At 52.5% G+C, this 15,163-nt stretch overlaps 7 protein-coding genes across 7 annotated transcripts; 4 read left to right on the top strand and 3 right to left on the bottom strand.

Moving 5' to 3' along the window:
- Positions 1-224: 224 nt before the first annotated feature.
- CKM354_001275200 (bifunctional 4-alpha-glucanotransferase/amylo-alpha-1,6-glucosidase) lies at positions 225-4,997 on the top strand (the record flags this gene model as incomplete). Its single annotated transcript, XM_044808277.1, has 3 exons — positions 225-460; positions 516-4,860; positions 4,917-4,997. The coding sequence occupies 3 exons, from the start codon at positions 225-227 to the stop codon at positions 4,995-4,997; spliced, it is 4,662 nt and encodes a 1,553-aa protein (XP_044664212.1).
- A 409-nt stretch (positions 4,998-5,406) lies between these two features.
- Positions 5,407-6,548, bottom strand: CKM354_001275100 (telomerase inhibitor; the record flags this gene model as incomplete). Its single annotated transcript, XM_044808276.1, has 2 exons — positions 5,407-6,469; positions 6,523-6,548. The coding sequence occupies 2 exons, from the start codon at positions 6,546-6,548 to the stop codon at positions 5,407-5,409; spliced, it is 1,089 nt and encodes a 362-aa protein (XP_044664211.1).
- A 269-nt stretch (positions 6,549-6,817) lies between these two features.
- Positions 6,818-8,428, top strand: CKM354_001275000 (uncharacterized protein; the record flags this gene model as incomplete). The annotated part of the gene is made up of 1 exon (XM_044808275.1): positions 6,818-8,428. One exon carries the CDS (start codon positions 6,818-6,820, stop codon positions 8,426-8,428), a length of 1,611 nt encoding a protein of 536 aa, XP_044664210.1.
- A 461-nt stretch (positions 8,429-8,889) lies between these two features.
- Positions 8,890-9,379, bottom strand: CKM354_001274900 (uncharacterized protein; the record flags this gene model as incomplete). The annotated part of the gene is made up of 3 exons (XM_044808274.1): positions 8,890-9,052; positions 9,120-9,220; positions 9,326-9,379. 3 exons carry the CDS (start codon positions 9,377-9,379, stop codon positions 8,890-8,892), a joined length of 318 nt encoding a protein of 105 aa, XP_044664209.1.
- A 313-nt stretch (positions 9,380-9,692) lies between these two features.
- On the top strand, positions 9,693-11,807 carry CKM354_001274800 (uncharacterized protein; the record flags this gene model as incomplete). Its single annotated transcript, XM_044808273.1, has 1 exon — positions 9,693-11,807. One exon carries the CDS (start codon positions 9,693-9,695, stop codon positions 11,805-11,807), a length of 2,115 nt encoding a protein of 704 aa, XP_044664208.1.
- Positions 11,808-12,540: 733 nt separating this feature from the next.
- On the bottom strand, positions 12,541-13,552 carry CKM354_001274700 (succinate dehydrogenase iron-sulfur protein subunit SDH2; the record flags this gene model as incomplete). Its single annotated transcript, XM_044808272.1, has 3 exons — positions 12,541-12,864; positions 12,917-13,068; positions 13,126-13,552. The coding sequence occupies 3 exons, from the start codon at positions 13,550-13,552 to the stop codon at positions 12,541-12,543; spliced, it is 903 nt and encodes a 300-aa protein (XP_044664207.1).
- A 513-nt stretch (positions 13,553-14,065) lies between these two features.
- Positions 14,066-14,971, top strand: CKM354_001274600 (uncharacterized protein; the record flags this gene model as incomplete). The annotated part of the gene is made up of 1 exon (XM_044808271.1): positions 14,066-14,971. One exon carries the CDS (start codon positions 14,066-14,068, stop codon positions 14,969-14,971), a length of 906 nt encoding a protein of 301 aa, XP_044664206.1.
- Positions 14,972-15,163: the final 192 nt, after the last annotated feature.

The raw sequence follows: 15,163 nt of genomic DNA, 5'->3' as shown, positions 1-15,163 counted from the left end.
CCCGCCATCTACTCGTGTACCACTCCACGCGCCGCCGCGGAGCATTGAACCCAGCATCTTCGCCCATTGTCGCTCATTTGCGCGTCTGTCTCATCTATAGCACTCTCCACCCATACACACTGCCCATTGATCTCCCAACAACGACATACAACATTGACCAGGACAGCACCCATCGTCTGGGCACGTCGTTCTGATTGGGACAGCCCAAAAATCTTTTGCCCAGCATGTCACCCCAGCAGATCAGCAACCACACCGTGTACCTGCTCCCTCTCAAAGACGATGGATCTCCAGATCTGCCTGGCTCGCAGCCATACATATACCTCGCGCCACCCACGAAGCCGGCCTACAGCATTCGCTTCCAGATCGAAGGAACGAGCTCAATATGCAGAGAAGGAAGCCTTTGGGTCAACATTCCTGCCAAGGGACAATCCTTTGATCGGAACAAGTTCCATGAATACAAGTGAGCATTGCTGAAGACCTGCTTTCAGTGTTCAATGCTAATAGAAGGACGAAAGGCTGAATCCAAGCTTTACCGAGTCGATTCAGATCGATGTCCCCGTTCATACAGCCGGCGCATTCGAATTCTACTGCTCCTTCACACCTCTGCCACCTTTCTCAACCGGCAAAGTTGATACTCCCAAACCAACGCGAACAGAAACGCACTTCATCGATGTCTCACCACACCTCGAAGTCGACAAGGCACCTCTGCCGCTCGATGCCATCTCCATCATTTCGGTGCTGTCCAAATTCATGGGCAAGTACCCTCATGATTTCCACCGACATCTGCGCGGTATTAGCGAAAGAGGCTACAATATGGTGCATTTCACGCCTCTCATGGAGCGTGGAGAGAGCAATTCGCCATATTCCATCTACGATCAGCACACCTTCGACAAGGCTATCTTCCCTCGAGGCGAGGCAGACATCGCGGAAATGGTGGAGAAGATGGAACATGATTACGGCCTTCTTAGTCTGACGGACGTCGTGTGGAACCACACCGCCAACAACAGCAAATGGCTGGAAGAGCATCCCGAAGCGGGCTATAATATCAGTACAGCACCGCATCTTCGGGCTGCCTACGAGCTGGACAGCGCTCTGTTGGACTACTCTTCAAAATTGGCATCTCTTGGCTTGCCCACGCATTTGACCGGCGAGGCTGATCTGGTCAAGGTGATGGAGGGTATCAAGACTCACGTTTTTGGTTCGCTCAAACTGTGGGAATTTTACGTATGTGACGCGGAGAAGAATGCCCAGGCGATCACTTCTGCGTGGATGGAAGGCCAGGTCGACACCAGTGTCAATGTGCCTGAGGATGCTCGATCGTGGTCGCTTGGAGACAAGGTTGAATGGCTTCGCAAGCACGCTTGCCCCGGCATTGACCGAATGGGAGAGCGATTCCGCCGCAATGTCGCTCCTGGAAAAGGTGCTGCTTTTCTTCAGGCTCTTTATGGCAAGTTCGATCAGCACCAGAACAGCGCAGTCGATGAGCGCACTGCATACGCAGCCATCATCAGCCTTTTGCACGGCCTCAATGTCGATTGGTACAAGGAGCACGATAACGACAAGGCGGCACAGCTGGAGCAGATCTTCAACCGGACCAAGTATATGAGACTTGATTCAAATGGACCACAAATTGGCGACATCACGATTGAGCACCCACTCATCGAGTCCTACTTCACTCGTCTGCCATGGAACGAGACTACGAAGCAGCACGATCCAGATTCGCTCGCTCTGGCCAACAATGGGTGGGTATGGGCTGCAGATGTCATGCGCGACAATGCCGGTCCCAAGTCGAAGGTCTACCTTCGCAGAGAGCTGATCGTCTGGGGTGACTGTGTCAAGCTGCGCTGGGGAGCTGGCCCAAGCGACAGTCCTTTTCTGTGGAAGTTCATGACAGAATACACTCAACTCATGGCCAAGCACTTTCACGGCTTCCGTATCGACAACTGCCATTCGACTCCTCTTCATGTCGCATCTGCCATGCTGGATGCTGGTCGACAGGTCCAACCAAACCTGGTCGTTGCCGCGGAGCTGTTCAGTGGCGATGAACGAATGGACTTTCTCTACTGCAAGAAACTCGGCATCAGCTTTCTCATCCGAGAAGCCATGCAAGTCTGGTCTACTGCCGAAATGTCTCGCCTGGTGCACATCAACTGTGGTCGACCTATTGGATCCTTCGAGGTTGATGACATTTCTAGTGCAGATCGTCCATCGTCTTCAGATGGTAGTGCGACGAATGGTAGCACGCCGCAAGGCAAGACGATCATTCACAAGATCATCCCGTCCAAGATCCACGCCTTGCTCATGGATTGCACCCATGACAATGAGACGCCAGTGCAGCGCCGAGACGGCCGCGACACTCTGCCCAATTCTGCTCTCGTGGCCATGTGCGCCTCAGCATCTGGATCTGTCTTTGGCATGGACGAGTTGTACCCGGCCTTGATCGAGCTCGTGCATGAGAAGCGACAGTACACCTCACCTTACAGCAACCTGCAGGAAGGCCAGAACATGAAGATCGGCCCAAGCGAAGGTACTGGTGGCATCAAGCGTCTCATGAATCAACTGCATGTCATCATGGGTAAGGATGGATACGATGAGACGTTCATTCACCACGACGGCGAATACATCACAGTCCATCGCATTCACCCCAAGTCTCGCAAAGGTTACTACTTGATTGCACACACAGCCTTCCCTGGCTATGGCAACGGCAACGCTGGCTTTGGCCCGCAGACTCTTACTGGGACGAAGGCGAGACTGCTTGGTGCATGGAAGCTTGAAGTCGACCAAAGCCAGGAGGCAAAACAAGCGGCGCTCGGTGACAAGGTTCTGCGTGGTGTGCCCAGCAAGACCAAAGACCTCAGAGGTGTCAACGTCGAATCTCGCGGCGACGATACTGTCATCGCTGTTCCCAGCGACTTCCCACCGGGCTCAATTGCGGTCTTTGAGACATGGATACCTGGAGCAGAGCATAGCGAAGGACTCGACAAGTACCTGACATCTGGTGCTCGACAAGCCTTTGCAAATGTCAATCTCAACGACATCAACGCCATCCTGTACCGCTGCGACTCCGAGGAGCGTACTATGTCCAAGGGCGCTGACGGCGTGTACGCAATCCCCGGTCACGGCAGTCTGGTGTACTGCGGTCTGCAAGGCTGGTACTCGGTTCTTCGGGATGTGATTGCCAACAACGACCTCGGTCATCCTATCTGCAACCACCTTCGTGAAGGTCAATGGGCGCTGGACTACATTGTCAACCGATTGGAAAAGCTTGCGCAACGCAAAGATGGCATTTACAAGGGCGTTACTCCTGTCGCTGATTGGCTCAAGTCACGCTTCGATGCTATCCGCAATGTCCCAAGCTTTCTCCTCCCACGGTGCTTTGCGCTGGTCATTCGCACTGCGAAGAAAGCAGCACACGAGCGCGCGATTGAACAGATGCATCCCAACATCCAGCACGGTCAGCGCTTCCTCAAGTCTCTGGCCATGGTATCTTGCCAAGTCCAGGGCTACATGGACAACGCGAAGCTGTGGCCTGACAAGCTCGACCCGGCGATGGCCGCTGGTCTTCCTCACTTTGCTCAAGACTGGGCTCGTGTCTGGGGACGAGACACCATGATTGCGATGCGTGGTCTGCTCACCTGTACTAGTCGTTATGCAGAGGCGAAAGAGCACTTGTACTCTTTCGGCAGCTTGGTCAAGCATGGCATGATTCCCAATTTGCACAACTCTGGCACACTCCCGCGGTACAACAGTCGAGACTCGGTCTGGTTCTTCCTCCAAAACATCCAGGACTACATTGCAATGGCACCCGAAGGTGACAGTCTCCTCCAAGAAAGTGTTCGTCGTCGTTTCTTGCCTTACGATGACACTTTCTTCCCTTGGAACGATCCACGGGCGTACTCCAAGAACAGCACATTCGAGGAAATCATCCAAGAAATTCTCCAACGTCATGCTTCAGGCATGCATTTCCGGGAGTACAACGCCGGCTCTGACCTGGACAGTCAGATGAAGTCGGAAGGCTTCAACATCGACATTGAACCAGACTGGTCGAATGGTATCATCTACGGCGGTAACGAGTGGAATTGTGGTACCTGGATGGACAAGATGGGCGAATCTACCAAGGCTGGCAACAAAGGCCATCCTGGTTCTTCTCGTGACGGTGCACCAGTGGAGATAACCGGTCTGCTGTACAGTGCACTTCGCTGGGTCGATGGGCTGCACAAGGCCGGCAAGTTCAAGTTCGATGGCGTGAAGAAGGCAGACGGCACGCTGATCAGCCACGGAGAATGGGCGGCACTCATTCAGAAGAACTTTGAGCACGCTTACTATATTCCTTTCGACCCGTCTGAATGGGAGAACTACGACATCAATCCCAAGATCGTCAATCGCAAGGGCATCTACAAGGACGTCCACCGTGGAACGAAAGAGTACAGACAATACCAGCTTCGGCCCAACTTCCCCATCGCGATGGTTGTCGCGCCTGAACTTTTCGATCCCGCTCACGCTCTGGGCGCGCTCGAGATTGCCGACAAGAACCTTCGTGGCCCTACTGGAATGGCAACCCTTGATCCAGCGGACATGGAGTACCATCCCGACTACATCAACTCGGATGACAGTGACAATTACCAGACCGCACATGGACGCAACTACCACCAAGGGCCTGAATGGTTGTGGCCTACTGGGTTCTTCCTTCGCGCTCTGCTGTACTTCGACCTGAAGCGTCGCACCACGAAAGAGGGACGTGTCGAATCCTTCCAACAAGTCACTCAGCGTCTGAAGGGCATGAAGGAGATGATCAACAACAGCCCGTGGAGAGGTCTCACTGAGCTTACCAATCGCAATGGTTCTTTCTGCGGCGATTCGGTGAGTCTGCACTTTCTCAACTTGTTCAACAAGAGATTTTACTAACTGTGACACAGTGCCCTACTCAAGCTTGGTCAGCTAGTTGCATAGTAGACCTCTACCACGATGCGAGCAAATTCGGCATGGAGTCGCAGTAGCTTGCTCCTCCAACGACAGGCTACCTGACTGAGAAAGTCTTCCGAGTGGCCACAGGCCTGGCGAGCAAGGCGCGTGTGGCTATCGTGAGCGCATCCTGAGAGTTCCTGGCAAAGTTGTTCGCCTGCAGCGAGAGGGCTCTGGAGGCAAAAGTTTTACCTTGTTTAATGGTACAGTGTGCGGTGGAGAGAGCACAAAGCTCATGACCTAATTAGATGATCAAAATACCCTAAAAATTAGAACCATATTGATATCCCTACCGCTGTTGCCGTCAAATATCAATCTCAGTGAACTTGTGCATACACTGTTGATTACTGCGCCCTGTTGAGCAGCAAGACTCGTGATAATCGAGCACGAGTCCTCATTACTTTTGATACGTACACGCTGAGGATCTATCACTGCCGTTCAATCTCATGAAGCAACCTTTGGCTTCATCATGAAAATCTCCTTCAACGCCTGCGCACTCCCTGCTGCCATCCTCTTCTGCATAATATAACGATGCCGCACGGCCTGTCTCCCGCCCATAAATGTCGGCGTAGACGTCCCCGATGCCGTCGTGGCTGCTTCTGACTCGCTTGCAACAGCGGAACTAGATTTCGAATCCTTCTTCGCCTCTTTCGCTGCTCGCTTCGCTCGTTTCTCCTCTTTACGTTTCCGACGCTCTTCTTTCCGTTGGCGCTTTTCTGCCTTCAAGCGGGCTTTCTCGTCTTTATCGATGGGATTGCTGTCATCTGATGAGCGTTTGGATTCTTTGCGCGAGGACTTTTTGCTGCGTTTTGATGAAGAGGGCTTTTCGTCTTCGCTGGAACTGGCGGAGTCTGATGTGGATTCTGCTTCTCGCGAGGGAACGTCGCTGGTGCTAGGGATATCTTCTGCTCCTGCTTCGAGTTTTCGTTGGCGCTTCATTTCTTTGATTGCGGCTGCGGTTCCGTTGGTGGCTTTTTGCTTCTTTTCCTCTTTTCGTCGTTTCTTTGCTGATTTGCTGTCTTCTGCCTCCTCATCCTCGTCGTCTTCGGCGTAGCTGGCTTTACGCTTCTTCCCGCCTTCTTTCAGATGTCCCAAGTCGGTCTTGACTTCACACATCTTGTCACCCACCAGTAATCCTCCTCTCACGAAGTTCAGGTTCCCATACTTCAGCTTCAATTGCACATCTCGTAATGTCTCCTCTTTCTTTTTCAGTGCAGCCTGGTCTTCCTCTTTCCCGTTCAGTCGCCCCAAGAGTCCAGAGAACATGCTCAACCCGAAAGTCTCGGCATTCTGTGTTCCGATTTTCGCGCCGAGTCCGAGATTATCTTCGCGAAGCATTACACGGATGTGAGAGGCATTGGCGGCGGTATAGTGTTCTGAATGCGAGGCATTTTCTGCGCCGAGATAGTCGCCGGGTTTCCAGCCTTGTTTGGAGAGGATTTTGTGGCCGAAGGATGTGGTGGATTTCGCCCAGGCGGTGTTGTTGGGGTCGGCGGAGAGTTTTGTTCTGGGAGAATGTTAGTGTGAGAATATAGCGGTATGCCATATGTAGTCGCATACTTCTTCTTGTTACCGGCGAGACCCATGGCGGCGGTGGATGTGGGGGATGAGGTATGCGACTGGCGTCGAGAACTTTTTGGAGATGGACTTGCCTCGCTTGGTTTACTTCAGCCACAAGAAGGGTCCGATCCAGTCTTGTCTTGGCGTATTCAGCCACACAATCTGTCTACTTCCGCCTGTTTAGTCGACATGCAACAGAAAGCGCGTAGCTGACAATCTTGAAAGATGACAAGCTATTGTTCCAACACCCGCGAATCAATATGAGCCTCCTCGTATTCCCGCATCTCGATGAACCATGGGAAGGAGGCAGTACCTAGAACGCCTCGCACTTGGCCGATCCGCATATCAAGATGAAGCAGAGCAGCCGCGAAGAAATGCTGGCTCGTCAAATGCAAACCCGAGTCAAGAGGTGACTGGACACGAATATGAACAGCAATATGACCCCCAAGGCCGACCCATCAATCCAAGTATCGAGGAATTCAATGCCGAGCAACGAAAAGCCCAAAATGCTGTCCTCGCCTTAGTCGGCATCGTGGAAAAGAAAGAAGAGATCGAGCAAAGTAGCGGCCTTCGGTACAGAGCGATCCAAGAAGCACGCCGGGATCTTCTCAGAGATGAACAGGATCGTGGCGAAGTGCTCGAATACGCCGTTTATGCAGCCAATTTCCTGTTTCATCTCTGGCCGGATGCCTTCATTCAGCGGGTTCAGATTGGGTTGTATGACTCTAGTCGTTCCGTTGCAGAGATTCTGTCAACAGAATGGGCTGAAATGTATCGTGGTGGAATGCGATGGTCTCTGGCGAAGCGGTTTCCAGGAGGCATGGCTTCAGTCGTACATGCCTTGACGAGGGTGGGGCTTATGGTGGGCGCAGAGTACATCGTGGGTGAGCTGCAAGATTGGATCATGAGGAGCAAGTTGAGTCGGAAGACGAGGGAGAAATTGCATAAGGGCTTGGAACACGTGCTCCAAGGCCTCATAGCGGGAATCTGTATCATCTTGATGCCGCTGGAGTACTATGCTGCCGCTCAGAGACTAGGCCTAGCTCCTGCTCTACCCGTACTACCTGGCTTTCGATCATTCCTCCCGGCGAAATACGCTGGAAGCTTTCATCGCCAGATCTGGAATGGTCGACCTGGATCTCGTTTCGTGGGACTTATCACATCACCAGGAGCATTTCTCTTCATCTACCGGATGCTTTTCTACGATGCCACAGACAGCGTCTTCCCGGTCTTTCATCTCATTACAGGCTTCAAGTTTCCAGACGTCAACGACGATCCGACAAAGATTGCGAGACCTGGCTTTCAGCGTGATCCCGTGGGTTGGGTTCTCTACCAATGCTATTCGATACGATCGAAATTCCTGCAGCACAGCGGCTGGTCCGTTGTCAAGCGTGGCGAGAACCGAGCACTCCGCGACAGTGACGAAGCAAATATCCGACCCGTCTCTGCTGGGAAAGTCACTCCAGTCCATCGCTCGACAATCATGGCGCAACTCCCAGTCCAATTCGTAGCCGATGCGATCGATGGCGTGCTATGCCGAATCATCAATCTCCCATTCGAAGCGCTGATGATGCGAACAATAGCCGCCAATTTTCTGGCCTCGCCCAACGAAAAGACTGTCGCTGGTATCATGTCCACATCCAGGTTGTACGCTCCTTTTGGTGGCGGCCCTGTGACTAGAGGTGGTCCTGGACTGGGGCAGTACATGAGTCGCATAGGTCTGTCTCTGGCACTCTCGCTGACCCTTGACGTGGTCATCTTCCACGGAATCTACAATTCTGTAAGAAGATTGGGAGTCAGATATTTTGACTGGGGTAGGAAGGGCAAGATCGGGCAGGTCATATATAGCGAGGAGGGTTTTGCGGCTCGTGGTAGTCAAGGAGATCAGCTAGATCAAATGCATTGAGTCAGTGTTGAACAGTCGTGTTCGTTCGAGCTTGCAGTGTGGCGTCGTTTCTTGCTTCCGTCTTGCTCGTCAGTGCTCAGCTACTGCTGCGAGGGCTGCGACTCGCAGAGCGTCGCTTGCCGGAAATTTGGTTTGCGTTTTGTGCTCGAGTCCAAGCTCGGGAAGGTAAGGATGTAACTGAAGACATGAGTGAAGTCGTCAATGCGACAATATGTTCCCAAGTGATGCAGAGCGTGAACTTGGGTCGAAGAGAACTGGACTTTCAATGCATTTTCATTCAGTATGAGCGCCTTTCTACCGGTAGCCGCTGGCCTCTGGTGTGTATGGGGCTTCTACGCCGGACGCGACGGCCCATGCACAGCGGCGGCATTTCATGTCAAACCCATGCCTTTGTTGCGCCTTCATGCCTCTGCATTTCGAAATTCCGTGTCATCTCATAGCAGCACAGACAAAGCGCCCGCTTAGTGACCGGCTCTCCTGCTCTCAGCGATGACCTTGGTCATCTCGTCCACCTTTCTCTTCGCACGGCCGAAAGTTCCGAGTCTCTTCTTTGCGAGCTTACGGGCGCGCTTGTCCTTGGAGTTGCGGAGAAGTTCGATAACGCGGCGCTCATATGGTGCGAGACTGTTGGTGGTGATGTCAGTTCCTGTCCTACTGTTCCTTCAATTCTGTTCCTCAAGGGCACACGTACCCAGCAACCTCCTTGACGATGTCCCGGACGAAAGCAGTTCTCTTGCTGAGGTGACCCTTCATGCGCGAAACACGAGGCTTTGGCTGGCGAGGGGTGACTTTCTGTGTGGAAAGGGATCGTTAGTCGTGTATTGCAACTCCATTTCCATCACTCTCGATTTCTCTCGGTCGGCGCAGCGGGGCGTTGGGTGGTGGTGCGAGACGTACGTGGCCAGCATTGATACCGACGGCGATGCCGGATCTCTGCTTGACTTGAACCATCGTGGGCAGATCTGTTGTCGTTGGGCGATGTCGAGATGTTCGATCTCTGCGGAACAGACGAACAGCGAGAAGAGCGGCAGTGCGCTAGTGCGTGTGCGGTGGATTTCTTTTTGCCAAGCACTTCCTGCCTGAGGCTGCTGATGCGACACTTTCACAAGCCCACGCTTTGCCGCTTTGGACACTGGCGCCATCGCTGGTCATCGAGCTTGATTCTGGATTTCCGCCAGCCATTTTTGGTTTGCGTCAACCATCTCCGCCCACTCGCCCGCCCGCTTCAACAGTGAGGTGCAACAGTTCAGCATGCGCAGCTAATATGAGTCGCAATGTGATGGTGGGTAGTCGACGCGGACTGCCACGATCCAGCGCCTTTTTCAGCGCCGCTTTATCTCCGCTCACGACGAGACGACTTCTCACGCCTTGTATCGAACGTAGCATAATACCCCCAAGACCTTTAATACGACTATCCAGCGCTGGACGGAGAGAATATCATGCTTCAACCACGAATACACGCGAGTTTCGGCCGACGGTAACGATAGACGTTGGCATCGTTGGACTTCGACCATCATGGACGTCATTACGAGGGCGGCATGAGCCTGTGTCGCAAATTGCAAGATGGGCATTGCAAAGACGGTGGAACAGCGAAAACAAGAAGTCATCAGGAAACAGTACAGTCGCGCGAGATGAGCAAAAGCAAATCTCTGCAAAAGAGTCCAAAGATGGCCTCGCGCAAGCAACGAGTACAGCAGGCGCGGGCAAGTACATATACGATCATTTGCCGCACTTCCATCGTCCCACGAAGGACGAGCTATTGGCTGCCGCGAATGGATTCTGGCATCGATTACAGATTCGCTTCAAGTGGTTCTCGATTCGAAGCGTCCGGCCCTTCAACCACGAAGAGATATTTGCTTTTCTAAGTTGGATCTTCTGGGGGCACCTGCTCTGGCTGGTCATTGGTACCACTACCTTCGTCAGCTTGGCTATCTGGGGCATCAACACAGTGTTTGCCCAGGAAACCCTGGCGAGTTGGGTAGGCAACTACTTGACGCGAAGCACAGGTATTCAGGTGGTTTTTGAGAGCGCCATTGTGCCAAAATGGGGCGAGGGCACCATCAGACTGAACAAAGTGTTCGTCAGCCGACGACCAGCTGCGGACAAGAATCAGAGGACTGTCACGAAGGGCTCGTCAGTTGTCGCTGCCGCTGCAGCAGCGGCGCATGCGCAAGCCGGCCGCGAACATACTTCGCTCCCAGTGGAGCATGGCTCGAATCCAGAGGATGACGGCAACTATTCACAATTCGATGTCACGATCGAAAATGTTGATCTCACGCTTTCATTTCGAAAATGGTTCAATGGCAAGGGCTTGTTGCAGGACGTGGGCGTGCGCGGTGTGCGAGGTGTCGTAGATCGCACACACGTCAGACCTCGACCGGAAGACGAGGGTCGCGACCCGAAGAGTTATCGACACGAACACAACGTGGGCGACTTCGAGATTGAACACTTCAAGATGGAAGATGTGTTGATCACCGTCTATCAGCCGAACAACTTTCGACCATTCACTGTCAGTGTCTACAACTGCGAATTGCCTCGACTGCGTAAGCAGTGGTTGTTTTACGACTTTTTGTGCGCCAACAATATGAGTGGCAGCTTTGATGGCTCGCTGTTCACGATCCACCCCAGGCAGGTGCACAGCACAAGCGGCGCTTTGCTTGTGAATGGACAGGAGGAGTTCGCTTCGCAATGGAAGAAGCATAGTCGGATCCGCATCGATGGTCTGAAGATCGATCATCTCAACCGTGGCGTCGAGGGACCTTTCTCATGGATTGTGGACGGCAATGTCGACATTGTCTCTGACATCATGATTCCAAATGATGCGGACGGCAGCATCGCCAAAGTTATGAGTGACTTCTATGACCGCATGGAAGCGACAGTCACGAATCAGATAGCGCATAACGGGCACGGAACTACCTCACATATTGATGCTGCCAACATAGACAACCAGGAATCGACACTGGATCATATGCAACAAGCTCAGGAAGACGAGGACGACAAACGCTTCCTGGTCATGGACATCCAAATCCACCTCAACGATGTGCGCGCCAGTGTACCGATCTTCACACGCGACATATCATATGTCAACAACGCTGTGGTGCGACCCATCGTTGCCTATATCAACTCTCACTCCCGAAGTGGGAGCAACTTCATTCCCATCAGTTGTCGCATCGTCAAAAGACAAAGCGAATTCGATGGGTCATGGACCATCTTCGACTCCGGTCTGCTCGCAGATCTGAGCAAAGAGACGTACGATGCGTTCGTGCGCGACATCTCAGACCGCAAAGCTCGGCAACGGCGTATGAAGAAGGTCGGACTATGGGCCGCCCAAGTAGCCGCACAGGCACTGTTCATTGGGCTAGCGGGCCAACTGGCTTGATCCATCACCCAGCACTACTGGCCCCGTGTCCGAATCAGCATATGAAATGACGGAACTGAGGAGACGACCTCTGGCCTCAATTCGTCCTCACACGAGGAAATGTACATTGCCACTCGAAAATTTATTCTTGGGAAAGCGAGGCGTTCAAGGGTACAGACACATGGATCGGGGTCTTGTATTAAAATGGGTTACACTGTGGAAGGAAGGGGAAAGCTTTTCAACTCCTTGACGACCAACCAGCGATGGCGGAACAGGACAGTACGTTGGCAGACGCGAGACGTGTATCACCGGTTTATATTAGATATACATTTATTGATGAGACTGTGAATTTCATTCAGCTTACAATATATAGGACTGCTGACAAAGGTCTGCGTTTTGTTTCTACATGAAGTCATCACTTTTCCCCTCAGTGGTGGTTCGACCATTTTTGCGTGTTCTGGCTGCGACTGTACAATGCTTCTACCGGGAAAGACATTACGCGGAAATCGGGCTGACATAGGCTATGCGTTTTTCTTATAAGGAATACCATCATTGGAAAATTTCGACTTGAACATTTTGAAAGGGAAAGGCTTATGTACAAAGTGTGTTTCTTCTTGCTGGTGTAGTAGTAGTAGTACCCACTTGACCTCTCTCATCCATGTAGCGCCTCTGCTGATACATGTGCCCTAATCTTCTCGCATTTCTAACGCAGTTGTTACATAGACCCACGGAAACTACCCATCGCACGCGTCATCTATGAGAATGCCATAGCCTTCTTGATCTCGGCGATAGCCAAAGCTGGGTTCAGGCCCTTGGGGCACGTCCTGCTGCAGTTCAAGATGGTGTGGCATCGGTAGAGGGACATGCTGTTGTTCAGGGCGTCCTTGCGTTGTTCGGCGCGTTGGTCACGAGAGTCGGCGATCCATCGGTATGATTGCATGAGGACTGCTGGGCCGAGGTACTCTTCGCTGTTCCACCAGTATGATGGGCAGGATGTGCTGCAGCACGCGCAGAGGATGCATTCGTAGAGGCCATCGAGCTTGCGGCGATCTTCCTTGGATTGGCGAACTTCCTTGCCCTGCAAAAGTGTGTTAGCGATAGTCTGAGGAGACGTGAGAAAGTATGCTTACATCTTCTGGAGGAGCGTCACGCTGGAGATATGGCTTGATCGACTTGTACTGCTTGTAGAACTGGGTCAAATCTGGCACCAAGTCCTTCACCACGTATGTGTGTGGCAAAGGATATATCCTCGACTCCTTTGCGGTGTCTGTAGGGATTCGGCCTGCGTTTTTTATCAGTATTTGTCCAAGTCGCGTGCTCTTCTATTACCAAAACTTACAAAGGCAAGCCAATGTGTTCACGCCATCAATGTTCATGGCACAGCTACCGCAGATACCCTCTCTGCAACTTCTTCGGAATGTGAGAGTTGGGTCCACCTCGTTCTTGATTCTGATCAGAGCGTCCAACATCATGGGACCCGTCTTGTTCAAGTCCAGTGTGTACGATTGCATCTTGGGCTTCTCCTCTGGCGTGTCTGGGTTCCACCTGTAGATCTGGAATGTCTTGATCTTGGCATTCTTATCTGCCGTCGGATCCTGTATCGTGCTCGTCTCGCTCGCGGGCTTTGGTGCTGTCGAACGCGAAGTGGCCTCTGAAACGACTCCCGGGGCGTTCGTTGCGTTCTTGGCCGTGTCGACAACGCTGGCCATGCCGCGGCGGGCTACAAGCTGGGGCGCAAAGCGCCGTGTGGCCAGTCGCAATGCCATTGTGATCGTGTAGTGTGAGAGCGGAGAGGTGTCGTCTGGCAGACAAGTAGGATGGCGAGGCGGAGGACAAAGTCGACGATGTCAGTTCGGCAAGTCAGCGCACAAAGGTGGCAACTGATTGGCCCATGGCAAGCGGAATCGGGACGGTGGCAACGCGTGCTGGGAAATACACCAGATGCTCGGCAATTAGCTTTGCTCTGAGACCTCGGGAGATCACGGCGGCTGCCATCTTCACATGCCACTGCATGCCAGCCTGTTGTCTACCATATTCGCCGACATTGCTGGCACAATCTTGGCGGAGAATAGTAGCCGCCACCGAGAAGCTCGCAGGCATTGCCCGTCAATGGACTGGTGTAGCATATCCCAAGGGTCTTGCTCAAGTCGATGACAGCTTCGATTGTGAAGCCGCATCTACAAGCCGCATATCGAACGCTATATGGTCTCCACGTGACAGCATCTAGACACTGCCATATTCAAGCTCCAGCTTTTGGAAGTAGTCATCGACCAAGCACGATGACCTCAAGGAAGCTAAAGCGACCTACCAGACTGGTTCTGGACTACGATGGCACAATCACGAAGCAAGATACCATGTTTCTCCTTGGCAATCTGCCGAAACAGTCTACAAAGTTGTCCTGGCAAGAGATTGTAGACGCTTACGTGAAAGACTACACGGAATGGCAAAACGAGAAATTCGACTGGGAGAACTACGACGCGTCAGAGTACAGTGCCTGGTTAGCAACTCGCAGGTGGGTGGAGCTGAAAAGCGCGCAAAGAGTGCAAGACTGTGGCTTCTTCAAAGGCGTGACCGAGGATGATATTGAAAAGGCTGTTCACAAAGCTCTTGCCAGTCGTCAACTAGAACTACACAAGGGCTGGGCCGATCTATTTGAGCTCTACCTTCCTGAAGCGAGGACAGAAGCAAGCAATGAATCTTCACTCGAGATCTTGAGCGTAAACTGGAGCCGGACAGCAATCCGACATGGTCTCCTTGCAGAAACAAATAATCGTTCTCTGCAAGCTCTCATTCGACAGATTTCAGTCTATGCGAACCAGATCCAAGGCCTCGACTCGCCCAACGGAAGCACAGGCGTCATCATTCATCCAGATGGCTCAGATATCCGGACGAACATCGACAAAATCAATCGGCTGAGGGAGACTGCTCGCTCTCCGCACGTCTTCACAGTCTACATCGGGGATTCCTCCACCGACTTTGACTGCCTGTGGGAAGCAGATCTGGGGATCTGGTTGTACGATGTGTCAGAGGATCAATATGAGGAGGCCAGTCGCAAAGTCTTCTCGCCGCTTAAGTATGTGCCGCCTCCTCTGAGTGCACTGAAAGATCTGGATGGTAAGAAGGAAATGTTCTATTGGGCGCCGAATTTCAAGACCGTGCTTGATGTCTTGACCGAGAAGCAGTAGTAGCGCAGCTTTAGATGAAGCTATGCAGCGGGTAAGTACAGACTTTATTTCTTCTGATACAAAGCACCATCTCCTTTTGTCCTCGCGACTCATGCAGATCGGAGATGGTGATGAGCTGAACGAGAAGCAGTAATTTGGGTGAATGCAATGCCTGATCGCGGCAGAGCTCTGTATTGTAGCAGTCCATGTAGC

Source organism: Cercospora kikuchii (assembly GCF_019650295.1).
Source record: "Cercospora kikuchii DNA, contig_00009, whole genome shotgun sequence".
NCBI lineage: Eukaryota > Fungi > Ascomycota > Dothideomycetes > Mycosphaerellales > Mycosphaerellaceae > Cercospora > Cercospora kikuchii.
This window is presented reverse-complemented; position numbering and strand designations above follow the sequence as displayed.